This window comes from Apteryx rowi, unplaced genomic scaffold, assembly GCF_003343035.1.
Source record: "Apteryx rowi isolate R43461 unplaced genomic scaffold, aptRow1 scaffold_5, whole genome shotgun sequence".
NCBI classification, from domain to species: Eukaryota; Metazoa; Chordata; class Aves; order Apterygiformes; family Apterygidae; genus Apteryx; species Apteryx rowi.
Window position 1 is genome coordinate 3711397 of NW_020450760.1, and position 13071 is coordinate 3724467.

A 13071-nucleotide genomic window follows, 5' to 3' on the forward strand; every position below is an offset into this window, starting at 1 on the left:
TGAGGAAATGGAAAGCCATAAGAGGATAGTTTGTCAATGGTGTATAGCAGATCACCAGCCTCATGTATACTTCAGGATTCACACCCTCAAATTGTACTTCCAGTAAGAAGGATTATTTATAATGATAAATATGACCATGCTATTCAAATAATCTGGTCCTTTTGTGAGAGAGCTGACCTTGAGAGTTAGGACAGCACTATGTGTTAGAAATGTTGGTATAAGAAAAGCTTAATTTTAAAAGCATTAATTTTAAAGCTTTAAAATAAAGTTGGTTCTGACTTAATATTTAGCTGACTTATTATTACCATGTCTATACCAAATGCAGTGCAATAGGCTAGGCTGAAAAATTGCATGTATTTGGGGGTTTTTTTGTTTTTAATTTTTCCCTATTGAAAGGTGGTTATGTTATCCTCTAATAGTGATTCTTGCCTTTCACTATTTGCTAAACAATCTGATAACTTTGATTTAGCAACAAAATTTATATGAGAGTCTCTGATATAAATAGAATTGCTTAAACTTCAGAAATGTATGTTTTTGTAATATATGTCTTAGCTGCAAGCATCAGTACTTCCTGTATCCTTTTCCTGTTGGGCATTTCTTTCAGATGCTTTTGCAGAGACTTGCCTGTATTCATTAGACAACTCTTAATGAATGCCTTCAAAGTTGGGATTAAAGGGAAAGAGGAAGAAAATTAAGGTCCTGGGAGGGGAAAAAATAAGTAGTCCATATAAAAAGAACAGCTAGTTATTTTATTTTAATCATTCAAACTTGTATTTAAATTGATAAAATAATTTTTATTTTTTTATTATGCTCCTTAACAGTGGGTTTGGTATGGAGCCAGCCTCTGGAGCCAAACCTGCTAGTGCAGTAGTATATCAGGGCTGTAAGCATTTTTTGTGCTGAAGTGTATCCTAAAGAAGGAAGGGGACAGGCCTAAATAATTTGTATGTGTGTACAGGCTTTACTCTTTTGTTTCATATTTCTACAGAAGCTAGTTTAAAATTACAGATTTAGGAGGGATAGAGAGCTATAATATTGATAATGGACCAAGAAAAGCTACTAAATAGTTTTTGTTGCATGTTAGTGTACTTGTATTAGTAGAAATATGAAAAATCTACTAAGATAACTAAGTTGTCTGTGTTGTAATCCATATTATCGTGGAGTGGGGTGAGAGTGGGTTCTGCTCTAATTATAGCATGCACCTTTAAAATACATCAAATTTTTGATTAGTTTTTCATTGCATGAAAGTAAGAAATGAAAAATGGCGTTGTATATGTCACTGACTAGACTATTCCAGAGGTAGGATTGAAATGCTTCTTGAGTCAGCCAGCTATTATGTATCCCTGTTCTTGCTCTATTCCACAGGGCCCTTTTCCACAAGCTAGATAATAAAATGCTCTTTGGGTTTTAACTGGAGCTAGGTCCATCCAGCTTTTTCTTGCTTCTGACACTATTAATTAGATCAACCTGCCTCTAAGAACTATATCAAAATGGTTGTCTTCATGCATTTCTCATTGTTATTCTTCAGTGGGATTGTATTTTGACAGTCAGAGGTTGATTACCAGTTCTGCCAGAGCTTTGAATAAACTACATTCTGCCTACTGGGCTGGGTCTATCCTTAATCACTGACCCAGTAGAATATTGCATGCTTTATACCCAACTTGGAATTCATGTATTGGTCTGCTTCAGAAATAAAACTGAAGGGTTGTAATTTGTCAGCTATCATGTGGGAAAAGAAGCAACTCCCTGGTAATTCTCTTACCTGGCTACTTTTAAAAGAAAGAGGAAACAGGAGTATAGCACTCCATTATGCTTTATAGGATAGCCCCTTAAAAGTGCTGCTGTTTAAAAAAAAAAAAAAGGGGGGGGCACCCCCCCCCCAAACAGTGGTCTAGTGAAGCATGCTTAAACTTGCAGAATCCTTCTCTTAATAGATATTAAGATATTACCAGAATTCTCCAATCTTTGAAATTCTCCTGTTACACAATCATTTCAAAAGACTTGAAGGGAGTTTTCATGTTTGAAAATATTTCATTGAGTTTATGCAGTAAGAAAATTGCAGGATGGGTCAAGTGCTGTCAAGAGTTTCCTTTTTAGAGTGGAAATTGCAATTTTTCACAAGGTGACTGTATTTGAGCTTGGAAGGTACCATTGTAATAATGAGGGTAAATTCTCTAGCACTTGAAATCTGTAATTTAGGGTTAGATAACCTTCTACATGGTAGGTTTTAATTGGAGATTATTCAGTCCAGGATAGGGAATGTACAAGGTTTTCTGTGTTGAAACACTACTGTCAGTGTTTTGCAGTAGGCCATACTACATGACTGTAATGTTCTCTCCTGATCTCAACATACCACAAATCCTTTTAACAGATCTTAAGTGGTGACATCCACATACAGTGCAGTCATGTAAGTGTCCCCTAGGGCCCGGCTATCCTAGCTCGTGGCTACCATTTTGGATTTGCTTTGCCTCAGTCAAGTTCCCTGTGGTCACTTTGAAAGCATTGTTTTGGCTTAAAAATGCACATTTGATTATGCAAGCAGAGTAAAACTATTAATATGTAAACCATCAACCAAGCTCTCAAAGCAACCTCCAGTGTTCTCTCTTTGGATAAACTACATCCAGGATGGGAGTCACAGTATACCTAAGTTCAAATGTGAGTCAGCTTACAAACAAATACACTTCCATTTACAAAGGTTAAGAGAGAATCTTTGGCTTTCCCTAGGGCTTATGTCCCATCTTGCAGCTGCATCTGTATCTATATCTTTGATAATATTATTCAAGGACATGCTGTTTGTCACTTTTTAAAAAGCATTACATTTTTAGATTGGCTTTACTTGTTAATGTGAACACTTAGAGCTTTGTGATGTTTTTTTTAAGAGAAGTATGTACAGGCTTGTAGAGAAATCTTTGTCCTCTTCCATTGCCTACTCCTACTGAAAAAAAATTCTCTTAGTAATTTAAGAGTATTACTTAACTTTAGATAAAGTTATTATTTGCAAGTGAATTATAATTCTCTGAAGATGGTATCCCCTGAAAATCCATAGTTATCTAATCCTTTTTCATTGGGAGAGATCAAAAATCGGCTGATAGTTGAAGGATAAAACAGAGAATACAGAACTCTGTGCATTGCTCCTGTGGGCCTCATGGCTGTGACTTAAAGCTCAAGAAACTCAAGAACTTTTTTAAGAAGCTGCTGGGTTTAGCATAGGACTGGCCATTGTCTTTGGAGGGTGCTTTCGTCAGAGCCTTCCATTTATTTCAGGTAAGTGATTTCCTCCCTTAGATTTCTCTAAGGTGGAAATTTTAGTGTTCTTAGCTAAGAAGGGTTTACTTAGGAATCTTAAATTGGGCAGAGAAAGCAACGTATCCATTTGCTGTTGTTAATATCTGTTTCCAGTAAGGACAACATATTGTCAATGTGAGGGAGAGAAATATAAAATGCTGAAGGTGCTTTTCTTATTTTTTTCCTTGGATAGATCACTACAGGCTACAACTTAGAAGATGACCGGTGTGAATGTGTAGCGCTTCAAGATTTCAAGGCTGGAGAACAGGTAGTGTGAACAGCTACCTACATAATTGTTCTTTAATGAATTTTTATGCAGAGTGTGTTAGCAAGTGATAGGCTACCTTGATAAAAAGGTAGTGAGTGCGCCCCTGCCAGTATTTGTCCATTAGATAGCTAATGTCAAACATTTTGATAGCTGTAGCAGAGTTTTGCCGATCTGCAACTAAGACTTGCATAAAAAGTGTAAGAGCATGCTGGTGTGGGTAAAGCCCTGTTGCAGTTGAATTTTATTGTACTTGCGTAATTCTTGATGAAAATGCTACCAAACTAAATCAATGCATGGTTTTCAGAATAAAATGTTTTCCATCACTTGGCAGACACCAATGTTAGAGTTTTGATTCCTCCTATTCTAGAGAACTATTTGAAATATTTAATCACTTGTAAATGCACGTATGGAGGCATTGAATTTGGTATTCTAGATAAGATTAATAAAAGGCCCATGTCCCAAGGAAAAGATTAATATATTTTAGATTTGAGACCTCAGTTTATGTCTGCAATAGCAGTTTATAGAATCTTTCTTAATAGTTTTGTCACTTAATGTTTCTTACTGGTCTTTATTTAACAAGAGGTGTTAACCAATATAGTTGTCAGTAGTTTTACCTGTGTTGCATTCCTGTGCTTAGTAAAATGAGAAGGTGCCTAAAAATATACTTCCTTTCTTTTTCACACACACGCACACTCACACCCCTTCATCCTCAAACAGCAAGTATCAAAGGTAAGTCTATGTTGTGCAATGTAAGGCCTTTCAAAGATGCATGGAACAGTTCAGGCTCCAGTATTCTGTTTAGAACTGCTAAGAAATGAAAACGAATCTCAAAACTAAATCTGTGAAATGATGCATTGAAGATAGTGGTTCCAGGACTGCAGGAAGTCTCTGATAGGGGTGTTCCAGTGCTATGTGTCAGCAGTAAGCTTAGACCCTCATTGTAGTAGCGCTCCATTTTTTGTACTGCTTGTGCAGTGGTAGTAGTCAGCATGGCCAAAAAAAGATTCTGTCTATAAAACATCCTCAGGTGTTTTATAACTCAGTCTCTGAGTTATTCCCTTTAATGTATTATTTTGCCAGTCTCACATTTTATAATCTTTTGATTTTCTTATGTTTTGTTACCTTCTTTCGGAACAAAGATGTGTTTGAAATTTTTTTTTTAAGTGTGGCTTTCCAGAGGTATATTATCCTCGTTGCTACGCTGTGGTTCACAGTGATAGTATTTTTTTGTGTGTTGTTCCTATAATTTGTTATGGTAGTCAAATATTTGCTGTTTTTCCAATGCCAGTATGATGAGTTAAAAGGGGTTCACAGTTTTTCCACAAGTGATCTAATTTATAATTTTCCACAGCTGGCAGTAGATATGTTATATAGCTTTTCTGGCTGCTCTCTTCATTTCAATTATAGAGGCTTCCTCTATTTCAATTTTTTTTAGTTGTTTTGCTTCATCTGCTATTTATCAGAATTTTTTAAAATTTCTGTACAGATTTTTACTGTGAATTATTGACATCATTAAAATATTTTAATTGTGTAGTGCCCTCGTCTTCCAATATACTGTGAAGACGTTATTCCTTGCAGTTTTGATAGAAAGAGTATATGATTCCTGCTTTTACTGCTAAGGAATCTGAGGCAGCAGACATCCACACAATCTATCAAACACCTTGAACTAAGCAACTTCTCAGTCGTCTTAATTTGCTTTTTTGTAAACAGCCTTACAGTGTAAGGGACTACTGTATTTTCACATGATAATTTATAGTATAACATGCGATATATCTCCATAGTCTAAAACCTGTTCAGAAGAAGGTTCCTGAACTAATTAAGCTGTGTGTTCTTCTGATTGTGTAGCATTTCCTGCAATCAAATAGAGATCTGCACTGACATTTTATTTACTGTGGTTTTCCTAAGCATATCGAGGTAGGGCCTTCTCAGAGGAGTGGCTCAGAGTGGCTAGCAAACTTAACATACATAAGCAGGTCATTCATTCATTACGTTAGTGTGTTACAATGTAACATTTACTAGATTTTAATATAACATTTAAGCATTTACTACTTAGGGTATATATTTCTAATCTAAAATTTAGAAAGAAGAAATTAAAAGTATCATTAATGTTGTTTAGCTGTTAGGCAAATACTGTGCTTTCCTCTGTCAGCTAGACAGGAGTGGAAACTTAAAAGTATCCAGAGCATTGGTGGGAGTTCTGTAGCTGTTAAAACTTTTTTGTGATTGATAATTCCATTATCAAATGAAAGGGAAAATGTCCTTTTCATAGGAGACAAGACAACTACCACTATGATCTGTTGTCCCATGTACTGCATACAGCCTAACTCTGAGTGGCAAAACTGCGTGAACACTCTAGCACTGTTGACATGCATTTTGTCTCCTCTAATATTTTTTTTTTTCAACCAAATTTATCAGTGGAGTAGCTGTCAAAGAAAGATTATTCACTACCTGCAATTTTTTTTTGAAAATCAGTGACTGGATATAGAAGACAGATCCTAATTGGGTGCTTTCCCACCACCATTTGTGAGAGGTAACAAAGGAAAATCTTCAATTAAAATTTGTGCTTTATAGGTACCAAAATCAATCAGCTACAAAAGCACCTGTAGAAAACAGCCTTTGCTTGTTCTGCTGTTCCCTGCGCTACCTGTTTTTTATTCATTTTCAGTTAAACACTTCTTGCAGATTATGTTTAGGAATGTATTATACTTTAATGTGAATTAAAGTAATGTATTTGCTTTAGATAAAGGGTTCAGAGAATAACATAAAAATCAATACTGGCTGAACACAGATCAGATCTTTGTGTGATATATTTTGGTATGTTCATGCCTATAGGTTACCTTTATAACCAAAACAAAGTTGATCCAGTTATTCTCTTGGGTACACATGTGGGGGAAAAATTACCCCAGAAACACTAATATCTGTCATGGACCCTTCTTGTCTCAGATTTTTTGTTGATCTTTGAAGGCATAGGATCTTTGAGAGCTTATTTCCAAATACTGGTATTTTATAAGAGTGTGAGAAAGGAAAGCATTTTTATTGTAAAGTATAGAATAAGAATCTTTTCTCTGCTTTCAGAGTCAGTCTCAGTTATATGGATATGTTTACATCTACCTCTAAAGTTTATTGCCAGTATATAGCATTCGAATCAATACCAGAAAACAAAGTATGTTTCTTTATATAATCAAATATACCTTGTACTTTGCTACAGAATAGTAACTCTTTCAGGAAATAACTTTCAAATTATGTCAGATTTATGAGCTGATCTTAAGCTTTTTTCCTGTCCCTTCACTTCTCTTTTCATCCTTCTAGATTTACATTTTTTATGGCACTCGGTCAAACGCTGAATTTGTGATCCACAGTGGTTTTTTCTTTGATAATAATTCACATGACAGAGTGAAAATAAAGCTTGGCGTGAGTAAAAGTGACAGGCTGTATGCTATGAAGGCAGAGGTCTTAGCTCGTGCTGGTATCCCAACGTAAGTAAAACACAATGACTGGGCTTTTTTAAACATTTCCAAGTATATAGTGTCCAGTAGAGCATATTAAACCTGAGAAAACTATCATAGAACAGCTTTATATATCTCTCCTGTTTGTGTAGCAAGTCATTGTAATAATATTTACAAAAATTCTGTGAGCTATATTATCATCTAATTTGGACCATATATAGGGGAAAAAAAATCTTTGCTTTAATAATCATTTGAACAAGAACAGAGCAAGGATTAATTTGAAGCAATCCGTGGTTTTCCTTTCTTTCCTATCGCTTGCAGACGTACTACGATGCTCAGTCTGTGAACCACAGCATTTTCCTTTAGTCTTTTCAGTCCAGAGGGTACAGTTAGGAGCAGCAGATGTGAAACATTGCATTTTCATAAATTTATTATGAAAGCCATATAAAAATCATTGTAAGTGTAATATTAGGGAGAGAGACTTGTTCTTTTCAGGTACAGGTTAGAGAATCTTTCTTCAGTTTAAATTTGTGTGACCTAATTTTTAAAAGTAACTTTTGTAACACTGTGTTTTTGGTATGCTTTAGGGTCAGTTACATTAAAATAAGTTCAAAACTACCACAGCAGAACTTGCATTTACAGTTATTGTTTGATTGTTTTATTCGTTAGTTCTAGTGTTTTTGCCTTGCACTCCACTGAGCCTCCAATTTCTGCTCAGCTTCTGGCTTTCCTTCGAGTGTTTTGTATGAGTGAAGGTAAGACATTTTATAAAGATAATCTGTTTTATGCTTTGTGTTTGTTTGTTTTTTTTAAGCAGGAAAATGAAAGACATTTATATAAAACATTAAACTACAGGATCAGAAAAGAAATACTTTGGAGTGGGAGAGTTAAAAGGATATCTGTAAGCTAGCTTGCTAGTGAGAACTAGCTGTGGCTGTGTGGTTTGAGGGAATATTTTAGCAATATAGCCTTTTTGAAACTCCTAAAGCATGAGGTGATGCTTTTTTTTTTTTTTTTCTTTCCCCTGATTGTTGTAAATGAACACGCTCTAGAGCTTGATCTTTAGTTCTTTGGTTTAAAAATGGTTCACAGGCAAGATCATGTGAGACCTAGGGGTTTATTACACACTTAAAATCATAGCATATTAGCCATTACCACTGGAATCACTTAGGTATAGAATTGGAATATTCTATCTTGTAGTGGAAGTATGAAAGAAACACTTCAAAGTTGAATATTTAAAATATTTTGATAATTCATAATCTAAAGTCAATTTATGTATTTGCAAATGGTCTTTATCGTGTTTTTTGTATGTTAGTGGTTGTACCAGGAAAAATGTATGTACAATTATTAAATATTCAGCTAATTTGTGCATACAAAACTTTTGATTAAATGTTTATAATAACTGCATGATGATTAGGTGCAGTTCTGGAAGTTACAGATAGGACAGATTTTCGTGACAACAAGAGAAAACCCTTTCAGTTAGGGATGCTGTGCAAATGATGTGGATTTTGATACCAGTAGGAAAATTATAGTGGGTTGTCAAGTTTTTGTATGTGCTGTGTTTGCTTTGTTTAATTAAAACAACCTACTTTATATAGTGTTTGACTTCACTGGATCCTGTTGTCCATTTTTTAGACTCTATTAAGAATTCTAGTAAAGAAATTTTTAGGATGCTTATGACGGGGGTAATTTTGTCTTGGAGAAGAAAACATAGCTAGTGGAAATTTCTCTGAAATGTCATTTTTGTTCTGTTTATTCATATGTCTTAAATGCACCATAAGAAAACTGTTTATTGAGAAACTCCATGTAAGTTGTTATTCCACTAGTGGGAAGACTCTTGCCCCAGTAATCCTTTCATGAACAAGTAAAATTTAAATACATAGCAATTTAAACTGCAGACTTCAGTCACAATTCTGCTGTTTATAATATGTTTTACTTTAAGTTTGTTATAGCTGTTTTGCAGGAGAGGAATGTGGAAATTAAAAGATAATGGAATTTGTGTAGTGTCAAGGGGCCACTTAAAACATTTTCTGCTCTGTATGAGGCTTGTTTGGATGTCTTTTTTGACCAACTGTAGGTAGTTTCTGCTACTGAGAAAGACTGCCAAAATAATAGAAAAAATAAATGCATTGGTGTTTGCACACTTTCCCTGCCCTGTTTCATTTATTATTGAAAAGTTCACTGAACTGTTTAAAGAATTACTCCCTTTGTTTTGTTTATCAATTATTATGTGAAACAATCTATCTCATTGTCATAGAGTTATGTTGTGTATGAGAGGCCAAAATATTTGGGACCTTCTGTTGGAATGGAGTTAAAGGTCCATTTTCTGCTAACCTCAAGACTTCCAGATACCACTTTGAGAAGAATGCCAGAAATAGCCAGCTCATTTGATTATTATTTTTTGAGGAGAGCTTTTTTCCTTAGCAATTTAAAACCGTGTTATTGAAATAAAGCTTTCTGCAATTTGTCAACTGACAAAGTGAGTGATGAGATTTTTTTTTAACAGATCATTTTTATACTTCTTGCAGAAGAGCTGAAGGAACACTTGATAGGCGAGCATGCCATTGACAAAATCTTCACTTTGGGGAACTCCGAGTTTCCCATTAGCTGGGACAACGAAGTTAAACTTTGGACATTCCTAGAAGCCCGGGCATCCCTTCTTTTGAAAACCTACAAAACAACAATAGAGGTAAATTTGTTGTTATATGAAATTTAAATTTCTAAAATGTTTTGTGTTATGACTGTAGAAAAAGGTACTTTGTCCCCCATCTTCTCTTTACAAACTTTCATCTTAATGTTAGCACATAATTTATTTTGCACTTTTTAAAGTCTAGAAACCTATTTGCATTATCTAAGGAAAATCAAATAAGATTGCAAAAAAAAATAATTCTGCTAATGTAATTCTGTTAATGTATTTTTTCTTTGATTCTCCAAATACAGGCTACTTGTTTTTTCTCTGCAAGTAAAATGTGGAGTCAGTTTCAACTTGTTGTCTACTAGTTGTATTTTCCAAACTGCAAATACTGCGAGCATATTATAAGTGGACCTATGAGTTTACTGTATTTGTGAAATTTCCTGATTTGCCTGTTATGCAGACTGATATATATGGAGAAATTTTTGGCCTCTTTATGGATTTTTGATAAATTTCCCTGGGATTCCATGCAGGTCCCCTCAAATATGTCCATTTGGATCAACTGGTGGAGCTAGTGTCCCTTATTGTTAAAGCACAGAGAAAAGTTGAGCTCTTTTTATTTTGTTGGTTGTTTGTAATGAAACTTGCTCTTTCTTTCCTACTAGGATGATAAGTCCTTCTTGGAGACCCATGATCTTACTTCTCATGCGATAATGGCTATCAAATTGCGCTTAGGTGAAAAAGAGATCTTGGAGAAAGCAGTAAAGAGTGCAGCTGCTAGCCGGGAATACTATACCAAGCAAATGGCAGATGGAGCTCCCATTCCTAAATATGAAGAGAGTAATATTGCCTTGTTGGAGAACACTGTGCCAGATTCTAGACTGCCTATTGTCTTGAGAAACCTAGAAGATGCAGAAGAGCAAGGGGACTTAAAGATTGATGAAGCTATTGATGCAGAAGTCACAGAGAATGGGTTTGTAAATGGTGAAAACTCTCTATTTAATGGGACCAAATCAGAAAGTGAAATTCTAAATGAAGAGGAAAGCAACAGAGAGACTGAAGATGCCAAAGAATCTTCTTCAGACAGTACTGATGAGGTTAAAGAATAGTCCTAAAGCTTGACTTTCTTGTGAAATTAAATTAGCTGAAGTTTATGAACAGTGCGTTTATGTTGGTGTGTTTCTTTGTTAACATTTCTCTTTCTGCGGAGGAAAATGTTTTTGCTGCTTTATATAAAAATGAATTTTTAAGTTATTTAAAAGATTTAGCATCCCTTTTCAATTAAGATTGCCATCTTGCTTTCAGGCAAAAACTTGGGAAAGAGGTGCCTTTGGAAGATTTTGCAGCCCTTTGTTGAACCAAATGTATTTTCTTCCTGGGGAAGAATTAAGTTCTTCTGTCTGCTGTGCTTTTGTTGTTCTGTCACTCTGACTACCAAAATTAAGAGCTTACTCTGCCTCCTGCCAAGAAAAGCAGAAGGCAGGACTGACTTGGTATTAAGCATGAAGGTGGGAGAATAGTACAGCAGAAAACTGGATAAGAGGATCAGAAACTTGGGAGACTGGAGGAAAACCTGTTTAAAATCAGGTATGCCAGTCCAGAAAAAGGTAAGGTGGCAACCTTATGTTCTGTAGTTTTAAATGTTGATGAGAATCCAAATTGTATACACTTGAAGTGATTTCTGAGGATTTCAGTTTACTTTTGTTTACTGTATAAAAATATCTCATCTTTCTTCTTCAGTCAGAGTTAGGCTGCTAAAATACACCATTCACCAACTTTTAACGGCTGACTTTTTTATTTCCAGGTGGTACCTGGCAGTAGAGTTTGAAAGCAGATAGGCCAAGCCACAGCTTTAAAGTGTAATGTTCAAAGTGAGGTTGCTTCCCAGCTTCGTCAGGTTTTCACAATTAGCTAGGGTTTTTCAAAGCTACACTTTCGACTAAACCATTATTAAAAGGAAAATATGATTAATATTCCTGTCTGCTACTCCTTCATTTCTGTGTTGTTGGATGTAACATTGAATGTGACAGCAGTTACCTAATCTTACTCAGCTTCATCTTTTGGTTAAGATACTAAATGATACTGTTTTCTCGAAGGAAATGGCAGTTAGGCTAATGTATTTTTGGTCTAAGTCCAGACCAAAGCCAAGTCTGCAGTATGCTTTGCCATTTAGATTGTGTCTCAGTCTGATGCATGTTTCTTGGGATAGCTGCACAAGTTAAACAGGTCTACTGTCTCCAGCAGTTTTGTTCACCCTCCTACTGTATGTTTTAACTTCTGAATGAAAACAATACAATCCTAGAACAGTGCAATAACAGAACAAGGGTAATTCCAAAGCTTGACTTTGAAATTACCTGGGTATTGGGAGGAGAGGAGGGTGGAATATTTTTATTTGGGGGGTGAATGGAGAGGAATATGAAGTGATTTAATTCTCTTCTCAAAATTATGGGCTTTGTCTTTTGCCTTTGTATCCTAAAGTTCAAGATAATGGAAAGCTTGGACAAGCTTGGACAATTAATTAAAGTTCAATAAATGTTGCAACCTGTTCATCCAAGATTGGTTGCAGTAAAATGTCTTTTGGCATATTCAGTTTTATGAGATTTTGCTTCTTTTATGCTGCAACTTGGAAGATGTGTTCTTGCATAAATCTTTGGTGCAATACACATGACAAGTAGTGACTTTCAGATTGTCATAGCAGTTTTGGTGTTCAGTTAGTATCAGTGTGTGGAAAATAGAAAAAAATAGTTTTTTAAAAAATATTTCACTGAGAATGGCGTGTTGCCATTGCACCTTGGATATTGCTTCACCACTTAACAAGATGCTGGACCAGTATTTTTGTAACTATATGCTGCCTTTGGTAGAATGTTATGAATTCTTGTCTTGACAGTTTAAATGTCATACAAAAGTCATTACTTTTCAGTTTTTATTAGGACCAATATTCTTCTGTTTCTGCCAGTTAAGTTGCACAACATTGTAGTAGATACTATAATGAGGTTTTGAAACTAGCCTTCCCTGAAAATTTTAACTGTAAACCAGAATTTAAATGCTTTGATTCAATCTGATACACTGTATTCTGTTCCAGTATTTGCTGATATCTATGGCTTAGCAAAGCCTGTGGTCACCACAGGACAGAATATGTGGGTTTTCTTGAATAAAATATAGTTCTACAATGTCTACCCTAGTGAGTGTATTATACAAACAAAATCCCTACCTGCTAATGACTGTTGTATCTTTTGGGGTGTGTGGGAGAGGAATAACAGTCCAGGTATACAGATAAAGATTAAAGGAAGTGTAGCTGGGAGAAGGAAGGGGAAAAAAAAAAAGAAAAGCGGCATCCTAGTAAGCAGACAGGGAATGTGATCCATTAAGCAAGGTCAAATTCTTAGTCTTCATATGTTAGTGTTGCTTAGAAAAATATGTTGCACACAATAAAAATAGTG

At 35.2% G+C, this 13071-nt stretch overlaps 1 protein-coding gene across 6 annotated transcripts in view; it reads left to right on the forward strand.

The window, feature by feature from the left end:
* The window catches only part of SETD3 (SET domain containing 3), a 64994-nt gene extending 52187 nt beyond the window's left edge, over window positions 1–12807 (forward strand). For 3 of the 6 annotated variants that reach the window (XM_026079368.1, XM_026079367.1, XM_026079366.1), the window contains 6 exons: window positions 3479–3553; window positions 4271–4282; window positions 6863–7029; window positions 7669–7754; window positions 9528–9688; window positions 10297–12807. In XM_026079368.1, the coding sequence (XP_025935153.1) occupies window positions 3479–3553; window positions 4271–4282; window positions 6863–7029; window positions 7669–7754; window positions 9528–9688; window positions 10297–10740 (945 nt within the window). In that variant the 3' untranslated portion in view covers window positions 10741–12807. Of the gene's footprint in view, window positions 1–3478; window positions 3554–4270; window positions 4283–6025; window positions 6084–6862; window positions 7030–7668; window positions 7755–9527; window positions 9689–10296 lie in introns of those variants that run through there. The other 3 variants (XM_026079369.1, XR_003255730.1, XM_026079370.1) reach the window with 3 other exon arrangements.
* Window positions 12808–13071: the final 264 nt, after the last annotated feature.